Below are 11,741 nucleotides of genomic sequence, written 5' to 3' on the forward strand. Positions count from 1 at the left end.
GCATCTGGCAGCAACATGGTCGCTCAGCTCTCAGGCGCACTAACAGCGGATATATGCGGATCAGTCTCAGAGTCTACTAAAAACGTCTTTACTCTTTCTACAGCTACCCGCAGTTTCCATACGCCTCTTCGCGGCCGACAGAGGCTGCCTCGCGGTCTCTCTCTCTCTTCGACTGCTAAAGCCTCTCGAAGAGAGAGGACTTCTTCACTGCGTTTGTCGTCGGGGTCAAGCCTTGCCACATGCATACGAATCCACAGAGAGTTGCCTGGCGCACGCAACGGTTTCGTATGAAGCAACTGCTGCACTCTATGACCCCACGTCTGCATACAAAACAATGTCTGCCTGCAGAAGATCTTTTCGGCATGATCCCGGGTAGCCGCACCTCGATACACCAGTCGAGCCTCCTAAAGCATCCGCGCCTGCATCTGAGGGTTCAGGGCCTCCGTTTGGAGCCTCGATATCTGCCGCGGGGTCGCTCGAGTCCGCAACGAAGAAAACCACGAGAGATGGAGGCATGTACCCGTTCGTGGTTGCTCTAGTTTTCAAGGGGAAGAAAAATCAAATCACATGATCTCCTGCCTGGCACGCGCCGACGAGACAGCTGCAGAGACGGAGTCGGCGCAGCTGCATGCGCGGCCTCGAGTCCTTTTTTGGCGAGCCGCTACACTTGATGCTTTCCTCTCGAGAGGCAACGAAGCCCATGACAGGACCTTCTCAAACGACATCTCATCAGGGAAAAAAAAATCAGCCCGTGGCTCGAGGAAAACGTGACGGAGCTGCGAGAACTTTACCCGCCAGGCACGCGGCTGCATGCAACGCGAGACATGAGCCGCACACTGCATATCTCGAGAGGCGTTTCAGCTGCCCCCTCTCGCTGTTGCAACCGAGCATCACTCCACTACCACTCTGCAGTTTTCGTTTTACTCGAATTTTTTGTTCCTCATGGCGATGAAGAGCGAGTCTCAGTCTCCGGCGCGTCGGGGCTTCGGCGACGCCTGACGCGCCAAGACGCCTTCTTTCTCGTGAGCGCAGACTACGCGCGGAGAACGAGCCTCTCTTTGTCTCGAGGGGAGGCGAAACCCGCGACAGGCGTTCGAAGGGAATGCCTCTTCACGAGCAGAAAATGCCAGAGATGAACTCGGTGAATACGGCGGCGCGTCGCACGGGCACATCGCCCAGTTGTCAAGACACAGGCGCACAGAGACAAAGAGAGACAGCCGTCTCGCGCCGCGTTGCTGCACCGCGAGATTCGATTTTTCTCCTTTTTTCTACATTTTGACGCTCTCTACATTTCGCGTGCAGGTGCTGCCGGCGCTTGCTGCTGAGTTAAATGTGTTTCCTCCAATTGTTCTCCGTTCTCGGGGGGGTACAGACCGTTGACCTGCACACGGTGCAGGAGGGTATGGCGGCGCCTGAGACAGCAGCGAACACTTTCCTCATTCAGACTTCAGAGCCCTGGTAGAGAGAGGCTTTATGCTTTCCTCTCGCTCCACTCTTTGTACCCGTACCTCTTTACGTGGCGCAGGGCTTCCGTGACAACGCCACCATGCGAACTTTCTTCTCTCGTCTTCTTTCCGCTCTCTTCGCCTCCGCCGTGCTGCCTGGCGCCTGTGTCTTTCCACTCGCTGCGCTCCTTGGCTGCCGCTCGCGCGCGCGTAGGTGCGCTCGCGGGACGATCCTCTCCGTGCTCTGTCTACTCCTGGCTGCCCGCGGCAGCCAACGAGGCGAACGACGCGCCGAAACCGAAGTCAACCTGCTCTTCGCGAGCGCGGGCGTCCGCGGGCTGCACTCCTGGCTGCGCGAGGCGTTTCCCTCGGCTGTGCAGACGCTGCACACGCGCCGAGACGTGTTTCGCGTCGACAGTCTCCTCTTCGACTTGAACCAGCTCCTTCACCAGGTACGCACGCTGCGGGACAAACTCAGCGCGGCGCGATGCAGAGGGAATGCATGCGGAAAGCAGCCGCGCGCCCGAGGGAGAGGAAGGCGGCTCGACAGTTTGCATGACTTCAAACCGAGAGGCGGGCGGATGTCGCGCAGTCCACGAAACCGAAATCTCACAAGCAAAACAAAACACGCGGCAGACGAGGGAAAACGCGAGGCGCCCACGCCTCGTGAAGCCGACGCGTGACACACAGCTCAGCGTCTCGTGGCGTCGGCAGACGTTTCGCGGCGTCCCAGAGCGCGCCGCTGCATCTGAGAGTGTCTCCGGCTTCCACGCTGCGGCGGTTGCGTGTCTCCGCTCAGGCCGCGCTCGTCCCCGCGCGCGCCGCGCCCTCCGCCGCCGCGCTGCTGCACCGCACCCGCAGCCTCAGGCCAACGGACCGCCGCCGCTTCGCCGCAGAGGACGCCTCGCGCGGCTTCGAGGCCCTGGGCGCCGCGGGCCTTTGCCCCGACCCCCCGAGTTCCGCGGAGCCCGCGGCGTCGGCGGGCTTCGCGGAAGACGAGGAGGCCGTTCTGCGGCGGCTGGTGTCACTGATCGCCGCGACGGTGAGGAGGCTGCGACCGCGGAAGTCGATTGTTTTCGCCCTCGACGGCGTGCCGCCGCTCGCGAAGCTGCTCACCACGGCCAAGCGGCGCAGGGCGAAACAGCCGCTCGCCGCGGAAGACGATGAAGGCGCGGAGGAGCTGGAGGGCGACTCGCGCGATGGCGGGTGTGCAGATGGGCGCGGCGATGAAGAAGAGAGGGATGCAGACGGCACACAAGCGGAAGGCTCAGGCTGCACCGCAGACAGCGAAGACGTCCGCTGGCGCGCCGGCAGCACAGACGCGGCTGCCGAGTCTGCGGAGGCTCCACCGAAGAAGAAGGAACGCTACCGCATTCGTGAGAGAAGAAGGGGGAGATGTCGAGGGAACCTTGCGAAAACCAACCCCTATGACTTCGCGGCTGACCTTCTTTGGGTTGGGTGCTCCAAGAACGCAGCGCCTGTTCGCCGCACCTAAACAGAGGCGCCTGCCTTGTCCTTTGTATCATACGTAGAGACCGACGCCCGGATATCTATTTATATCGCTTGTGTCCTGCGTCAGTTGCGCGGCTGTTTCCGCGAAGGAGCCGCGTGGATGCGCGAGGAGATGCACTCGGTCTTTTTCGATCTTCCTTTTCAGCTTCGTATCTGCTCACCCCGGGCACAGCGTTCATGCAGCGAGTGGAGGAAACCTGCAAGCGCTTCGCGTGGCAGCGCCTCGCCTCCCCCCGCGATCGACACCTGAAGTAAGGCCTTCAGCGGAACCCGCAACTCTCCGTCCTCGCGTGCATCTCTCAACTTATTTAACACTTCTGAGGCCTGCATGCCCCACTCGACAGCCACTGTTCATATGGGTTTCTATGTATGTGGATAGACAATTACAGAGGTGTATGTATACGCGTGGGTATACAGGTGTATGATGTGTGTGTAGATTTATGTGTGTTCGAGTATGCCTTCATGCACATAAACATATGTATATATGTACATGGATGGATAAAGCGCGCGAAGCACTTGCCGCCTGCATGTCGGCTCCTTCTCAGCTGCCGTCTGCCTTCGCCGATTGGCTGACCTTACACTCGCGTTGTGCCGCATGCAACTGCGTCGACGGTTAGCCTCGCGAGTCTTGGTTTCGCTCAAGGCCGGGCGCGCGAGCCGGTTTTTGCAAAGGCGCGTGCGGAGTCGACTTGTCGGCGGGCGCAGGTCAGCGGCGTGCGCGTCGGCTCTCGCTTTCTTCAGGTTTTTCATCTCCGGATCCACGTCATACGGCGAGGGAGAGCTGAAGCTGATCGACTGGCTGCGCGCCTCGACGCAGGGCCGCCAGGCGCCTGCGTGCTTCGCGGCGTCTCCTTCCGCGGAGCCTCCGACTGCGTCCGCCGCGGAGGAGAGCGTGGCGATCGTGGGGGCGGACGCAGACCTCGTGGTGCAGGCCCTCGCGTTCCCCGGCGCGCCCAACCTGTTCGTCTACAATCCGCAGAGGCGCCTCAGCGACGCGAAGCACACGCGCAGTAAGCCCGCAGAGCGGACCGCGGAACGCCGAGGCAGCAGAGACGACATGGGTGATGCGCGAGGCCCTACTGCGTCACGGAGAGGCGCGTGACGTCCCCTCGCTGCGTGGGCGCCTTCGGCAGCGGAGCGGCTGCGCGCGGAGCGGCAGCGGAGCGGCTGCGCGCGGAGCGGCAGCGGCGTCTGCGCGCGGAGCGGCAGCGTTTGGCAGCGCGTGGAGTTGCGCGTGTCTAGTTTGTTCTGCGTCTGCAGCGCTCTACTCGCTGCGGCATCTGCTGGCTGCCCTCGATCTGCAATTCCCCGGTGCGTCCACAGCCGCCGCGACCCGAGAGCGAGTCGCGCCGACTGTTTCTATTCCTTCTCACTCGTCCTGCCGGCTACAACCTACGGGCGCCTGGCGGCAGGATGGCCTTACTCAGAAAAAAGGAACTTTGCTAACGAATGCGTGCGTAGAGCACAGAGTGTGCATGCTGTTCGCTTCGTGCGGGGGGCTCCTACGCCTATCTGCGTCTACACATTCGTAGATGGAGAAGAAATTATCCTCTGCATTGGCATTCTGTCTGTCTCTTCGTGTTGCCACTGAAAACCGTGTATTAATATAGCAACGCTAATCGGAGTGACGTGGTGTTTCTCTATCTTCAGGTCGCTCACATTTGATTCGGCGCGACTTGGCGCTTTTGTGCGTTTTGAATGGAAACGACTACCTCCCGAAGGCCGGCGGATTTACGTTTCCGCGATTCTTCGAGGCCTACTCCGCCGTCCGAAGAAGGTTTGCTCGCAGAGAGGGGGAAGAATACACACTCTATGCAGACGCGTTTTCGCCGATCGCGGCAAGCATCCACCAGATGCAGCCACGCTTGCACGCACATCTACACATTCTGTTTTTCTACGTAGACGCACACACACACGCATATGTACCTATATGTATACGTATATGAGACGCTGATTTATCTCATGCATGCCTGGATTTTACTTTCCGCGGCTTGAGAGTCAATACGCAGGCGGAGAAAAGTTTGTCTGCGCACGGCAGCCTCTGGACGCACGTATATATAAAGACTTGTGGTGACGGGGGCCAAACGGCCCAGTCGAGTTTCGTGCACGCAGCTGTCGTCTCTTTTGGATTTGCGTTTTCTCGCACGTGTGTCTTCCGCGTTTTTGCGGAGCTGCAGGCGTCGTTGAGCAGCGCTGTTGTTGCCGCCTCTTTTTTCCTCATTTTTTCTTTTTTTTTACATCTCGTGGATGTGTGGCCTGCGCGTTTTCTGTGCTGGTCACTGCCCTTCAGACCGGAGTTCGCGGACGCGTCGCTCGTGAAGGCGACGACCCGCGCATTTGATTTCTCTTTTTTTCTCGCGTTTCTCGAGGAGCTCGACAAGCTCTCGAGTCTACGCCTCATCGCCCTGCAGCAGATGCGGATGGCGACCGTGGCGCTCCAGGCGCCCGCGAAGCTCTCGCCGTTGGCGCTGATGAACCAGCTCCTCGCTCAGAACCGCCTCGCGCTGCCAGCAGAGGCCGCCGCTCCCGCGCGAGGCAGTGGAGACGAGAATAGGAACGTCTCAGCTCAGTGCGCAGCTGCAGACGATTCGCAGCGTATTTTGGTAGGAGGCGTCTTGCGTTGTCTCCGCGTATGCGCTTCAAGGTTTTCCGCTCGTGTTGTTCAGTCGCCCCATTGCGAAGCAGGTTTCGAGTGCTCGCTTGGCATCTATATATCTGGTTTCTACATATATATATATATATATATATCTGTGTGTGTGTGTCTGCATGCAATGTCGTCTGCCCGGCGCAGCTGCGTCGGCGCCGGTCAGCTCCTCGCTGCATCGCGTTTTTCTGGGTTTCCTCAGTGGGAGATTCGCGCCGACGGCCTCGGGCCTGCCTACTTCGCGGCCACGCTCCACGTGCCGCGCGACGTCCTGCTCGCGCTCGCCGCCACCGCCGTCGGCAGCGGCGAAGGCGACCGCGGCGCGCCGGTCAGCTTCGTGGGCCGCGCACGCGATAAGCAGGGCGCCAAGCAGGACGCGGCGCTGCAGCTGCTGCGCGCATGCAGCCCCGAGCTGCTCGGCCGCGTCGAGGCGACGCCGAGACACCCGCAGTTGGCAGACGGCGAAGGCGAGAACGAAGGCCGCGACGAAGGCCACGACGAAGTCGACGAGGAAGAGGACCGCGCAGACGAGCGAGACGAGGAACGCGAAGAAGAGAGAGAAGAAGAGGAGGACAACGAGGAGATAGGGTCACAACTGAACGCTGCACTGCTGCCTGAGTTCCGGGGCTTTGTGCCCGCGCTCCTGCAGGCCGCATGTACCCTGCAGGCGACGAGCCCCGCGAACACACTCAACAACCTCTGTCTGGTGAGGCGGCTGCCATTTTTCGGAGCGTTTCAGATCTCACTGGTGGCAAGGCAGGCGCGCACGCGCGGGGCTTAGAGAGGTGGACTCAGAGAAAAGCCTCTAAAACTCGATTTCCAGTCGCGACGAAGCGGCTTCCAAAGACAGGCTCAGGAGGCCTGCGTAGAATAAGTACCCGGGTGACGAGGCCCTTGGCCTCCTGCCTTGGCTGCTTCCGATTTCGTTTATGAAAGAGATTGTTTCCTTTTCTCAGGGGTTTCCCCCCCCCCCCCCCCCCCCCCCCCCCCGGCTGCCTCGCGCGTGCGCCAGTACAGCTCTTGCGTCTTCTTTGTCGCTGCGTGCACCCAGAAGGTGTTTAAGTCGCCGCCGTCGATCTTCACGCTCTCCGCCCCCGACCTGCACGCACGTCTCGCTGCGTCGTCGCCACTGGCTGGAAACTCCGCCGCAGCGTCGTCGGTTCCTGCCGATGCGCCTCCGCTCGCCTCTCTTGCGTCTGCGGTGGCGTCGCAGCCCCTCGCGTTTCCGCGGCTTCGCGAGCTCCTCGATCGGCAGAGTCCGCTCCGGCCTGCAGACGAACTCTCCGCGCAGCTGTCTCCTCCGTGCCGTGCCCCGTCCTCTGTCGCCCGCAGTCGCGAGGCAGACGAGGAAGCCGCGCCGGAGGGACTGGAGACCGAAGACGCAGGGGGAGTGCCTGTGTTGGCTGGGCTCGCGCTCGCGGTTGTGGCGATCGGCGATCTGCCGCTCTACGCGGCCTGGACAAACCTCGAGGGCGTTCCGAAGAAGCAGCAAAAACACCTGATCGCCATGCACGTAAGTCCTCACAGCGGGGCCTGTCTCGCGGCAAAGCGAGCTGCGCCTGCCTGCAGATTCTCTCTTCTATGAGTAGAGTCTTGTGGCTGTGTCGCAACCGGCGAGCCTGACTCAGCAGTTGGACGCGCTCGCCGCTGTCCCCTCTGAGAGCGCGCCGCGAGCCGTGGGGAATCGCTGCATTTCGCCGCTGCATGCGTCTGCATCTGCGTGCACATTTGTGCAAAGAAACGGCTGCCCAACCTGTGGTCTTTGATATCTCCGTCTTGGCACCGCGGCCGACTGTTGGACGCAGCGCAGGAGCCGGGTCGTGGAGAGGGCAGACATCGACTGACGGACGCATAGCAGAGACAGAGGCCAGGACGCGGTGCGCACTGCGGCACACCAAAGTACGAAAGTACGCGGCGTATGTTTGCGTCGTTTGGCTCTCGCGCCGCTGCTAGACCTGCGGCATGTCTTGGTTTGTCTGCCCCCCCCTCCAGGCGCTCCAGCAGCTCTCCGCGCCGCTGGTGCACTCTCTGCGGCTGGCGGGCTGGACGATGGGCGGCACGCAGGAGGCGAAGCCGGGCGCGGACGCAGAGGCCCGCGGCGCATGCGACGACGACGCGCGAAGCGAAGGTCGCGTCGTCCCGGCTGAGAAGACTGAAGGCCAGCTCGCGCTTCCCCACGGGGGAGGAGAAGGGCGCGCGGCGTCCGCCAGCTCAACTGCTGACTCTGGTCTCAAGTCTGGAGACTCGCAGGCCGCGGTCGCGCTCCCTGCCACAGCCCGCGAGGCCGGGGAGACGACGGGGCTAGAGGCGAGTGCCCAAGCACGCAGGACTGACGCCGAAACGAGCGAAGCGAAGCCGCACGAACTCGACCTCGCGCGCCGGGCGGAGGACGCGGGGGGAGTCAGTGCTGGGGCGTTTGAAGCCCTTCCGCCTCGCGACCGGAGCTGCGAGGGGGCAACCTCGCCTGCGGGCGCAGAGGCACTTCGAGACGAAAACGCAAGCGACGGGGACGAAGACGAGAGGGAACAGCCGCCGCCCACACTCCCCGCAGAGCCAGACCTTGACGCGCGTCTGGCGGAAAACGCCGAGGCAGAAAAACCGAAAGTCGAGGCGTATCTCGAAGGTGAGAAACGCGCTGAGACTCTACTGTCTCGCTTACACGAAACAACACGCGACACATGCACATAGTTTACGTTGTATGCACGTTTTTGGTGAACCGGCTACATAATCCTGTATGTTTAAGTGACGGTTTATTACATGTATCTATAGATGCATATGTGTATCGTTTTTTGTTTCTTTACAAGGTTCCATGTGACATACCCTCGCGCGGTATGCGCGTCTACCCATATGTGTATCTGAACCGTTCCAAGCGTCTGCGTGGCTGCATGTATTGATCTATTTGTTGATCTATTTGTATGCTGTAGACGCATTGCGTGGCGCAACTCCGTGCGTGCGTCACCGCGTCCGATAGCCTGCGTCTCGGCTTTCGCTCGTTTTCTTTTTCTCAGGTCTGCTATGGAATCTGCAGATGTACGCAGAGGGCCAGTGTCCGGACTCGCGCTGGTTTTATCCGTTCGGGAAGGCGCCCGCGCTCTACTCGGTGCGCGCTTATATTCGAGAAAAACTCGCACAGGCTCGTCCTGCTGAGGCGCCCGCCGCGATGGCAAATGGTCATGCAGGACGTCTGGGCGCCGCAAGCGCTAGCGGAGCGTCTTCTCTCCAGAACAGAAGCGAGCTCAGGGAAGACCCTTCGGTGGCGGCGGCGCGCGGCGCAGACGACAGAGCTTCCGCAACGGGCGAGGAAAGCGTGCTAGGGTTTGCGAAGGAGACGGACGCGTCAGAGCGGTTCGCCAGCGACGAAGAGGCGACCAGGAGACGCAGGGGGGACGGCCGAGACTCCGCTTCAGAGGCCGCGAAGAGCGCGCGGTCGCCAGGGTCTCCGACCAGCGCCTCGCTGTACGCGGCGGCGGTGATGCCGCTGAGCGCGATTGAGCGACTGCGACGCAGCCTTGCCGAGACGCCCGCGATTCCCGATCCGTGCGACGCCGGGCGAGTGGAACCGACTCCAAACGGAGAGACGGAATCGAGACTACGAGGCGCGGAATCCGATCAAAGCGAGGCGAGCCGCGAACCGCATGAGGCCGCGGGCAGCCGCGCGCGGCACGCGCAGCCCTTCGAGGGCGCCGGAAGCCGCGAGTCGAACCCCAGCAGGCCTTGCGCAGAGGGGCGAAGGCCTCCCGGGGATCAGCTGGTAGAGCGCGGCTTGGGGCGAGCCTTTGGGCGACTTGTCTGCCACGCGCACAGCCTGCTTCGGCAAATCATGGCCGCGGAGCGGATGGGCGTCTCCGCGCGCCTCGGCGAACTGTCCGGACGCGCTGCCGAGGTGGACGCGAATGCGGAGAGCGACACCTTGCCCTGCGACGCGACGACCGCGACGCACTCCGGCGAACGAGACAGCGAAGGAGACGCCGCGATTCAGAGCGAAGTAGGAGTCGCGGCGGGGGCAGCCAAAGGAGATCTGGGCGATCTGCGCGGCGCCTGGGGAGGCCAGCGAGCCGAAGGGTCGCTGGGTCAAGGGGAAGAGGACTACGCCGACGCGGCGCGGATTGCCGATGCGGCAGACGGCGTCGAAGAGCTCCGCGAGGGCGAAGAGAGCGTCTACCCGCTTCCCCGTAAGCGTGAGGGCGCGATCGCGGCTGGTGTCGTCGTAGGGGGAGGGTGTTTCTCTTCGTTGTGTGCGGCGACTGTAATCCGCCGAGCAGCCGCTGAGAGGCAGAGCTTCTTTCGACTTCTTGTGTAGCTTAATTCACATGTCTCGAAGTACGAGTTTATATTTGTTACATGCTTTCCCTCGGGTGTGTTGCCGTTTGACCGCGACGGAGTCCGCGGGTTTGCCCGTTTTTTTAATCTTCAAAGTTTTTTTACTTTTTTTTGTCTGCGCATCAGGCCACGTCTTGGCCGCGACCGAACTGCTGGAGGCGCTCGTAGAGGGCAGGCGAGGGCGGGGACTAGAAGGCCTTGCGCGCGATGCGGTCGACGGCGGCGGCCTGCGAGTGCCGCTAACTGGAGCCTTCTCTGCGCAGTCTGCCCTCCGGCTGTGTGAAGGCAGAGGCGAGCGCGACGCGACGGCAGACCAAGAAACGACAGCGCGAGAAGAAGACTCCACAGGTCGCGTGCACCGCCGGGAACGGCAGGCCGCGTCGCTCTGCTGTGCGCATGACTTGCGTCGCGCGACGCCACAAACGGGCGCCGGAGTAGCGCCTGCGAGCGCCGAGCCGCAGCCCCTCACCCGCACCCCGAGGGCTCAAAGGGACGACGGCGGAGACCCAGCAGGCGGCCAAGGGGGCGCAGGCGCGCCTGCAGAGGCTCATGCACGCCACCGCGCCGGCGACGCTACGGGCGGCGAGCGACGAGCGTGCGAGGCTCGGCGCGAGCGCCTGGCGGGCGAGGCAGGGGTTTTGCCGGCGCAGGCCGAGCGTCTCCTGGGCGGAGCGTCGAGCTCGTGGCTGTCTCTGTCGCGCGCCCAGGAGACCCCGGCGGAACCCACAGGCCAGACGCCGCGGCGGCTGTCCTCTCGGCGCGACGCCGCGCCGCGCCTCAGCCGCTCGCGGCCGCCCCCGGGACGTGCGTGGGCGCCGCGGGACTTGGTGCCTGAGGCCGATGCTAGGCTGGTTGAGGAGGAAGTGCCTCTCTTCCAAGAGACGCCGCGGCGGTGCGGCTGGCTGGCGTCGCGCGCCTTGCCCTCGGCGCGGCTCGATCAAGGGCAGAGACCTCGCGGGGAGCACGTCAACGACGACGAGGGCGGTCGCCCCGAGAGCGGCAGTCGCGAGGGGGTGGCGAGCTCCCGCTCGAGCCTGTCTTCGAGGTCCTCGCTCCCCTGGCTGGGGGGGAGCCGCGCGGCCGCCCAGCTTGTGAACTCGGCAGCGGCACGGACACCGCCTTCGCACAGCCCGTTCGCGGCTTCGGGCTGCTCGCCGCGCTGGTCGAGCTCATCGCAGCTTGCCTGCCATCCGTCCGCCTCCTCGCTTCCGCTCTGCTCCATTCCCGCGGCCCGGCCACTGCGCCGGCAGACGCACGCCGACGCGGTTTACGCAGAGACGCGCGTGTCGCCGCTTCCTTTGGCAACGCGCTGCGAGGGCGCGCCTCCCGCCCCAGGCAGCTCGTCGCGGCTCCTGAGTTCGCCAGGTGCTTGCTCGCTTCCCGGCGTCTCGTCGAGGTTCGACTCTGTCTCCTTCGTGGGCGTGCACCCTCGCACGCCGTTCTGGGTCGCTGCTTCGCAGGACGGCGGCGCGGCCGCGCGCCTGAATTGCTTCGGAGGCGATCACCACAGCCGCGTCGTTTCTCGGCTTCGCCATTCTCGGGAGCAGCGGACTCGTTGTCGATTCCCAGCCGCAGTGGATCGCCGGCTGCTGAGCGCATTCTCTTCGCGCGGACTCACAAACTTCGCGGCGCCGCCGCGCCCGCTCCACCCGTGTTTGGAGCCTTGGGCGCCGCCGCCCGCCGTTTTTTTTCGCTGTCGGCGGGGGGCCGTTGCCTCCTCTCGGGTCTCGCCGGCCTCCAGGCCGCGCGCGGCTTCAGCGACCTCCGCCGCGTCTTTTTCGCTGGGGAGCGCGGAGCCCAGAAAGGCGCTCAGGGCGTGA

General features: G+C 63.3%; 1 protein-coding gene across 1 annotated transcript; it reads left to right on the top strand.

Moving 5' to 3' along the window:
- Positions 1-1,546: 1,546 nt before the first annotated feature.
- Positions 1,547-11,741, top strand: BESB_043450 (uncharacterized protein; the record flags this gene model as incomplete). The annotated part of the gene is made up of 11 exons (XM_029362796.1): positions 1,547-1,897; positions 2,245-2,821; positions 3,103-3,208; positions 3,699-3,967; positions 4,218-4,268; positions 4,608-4,734; positions 5,248-6,307; positions 6,653-7,114; positions 7,594-8,224; positions 8,610-9,773; positions 10,048-11,741. 11 exons carry the CDS (start codon positions 1,547-1,549, stop codon positions 11,739-11,741), a joined length of 6,492 nt encoding a protein of 2,163 aa, XP_029220162.1.

Source organism: Besnoitia besnoiti, chromosome III (genome assembly GCF_002563875.1).
Source record: "Besnoitia besnoiti strain Bb-Ger1 chromosome III, whole genome shotgun sequence".
In the NCBI taxonomy this organism is placed as follows: Eukaryota; Apicomplexa; class Conoidasida; order Eucoccidiorida; family Sarcocystidae; genus Besnoitia; species Besnoitia besnoiti.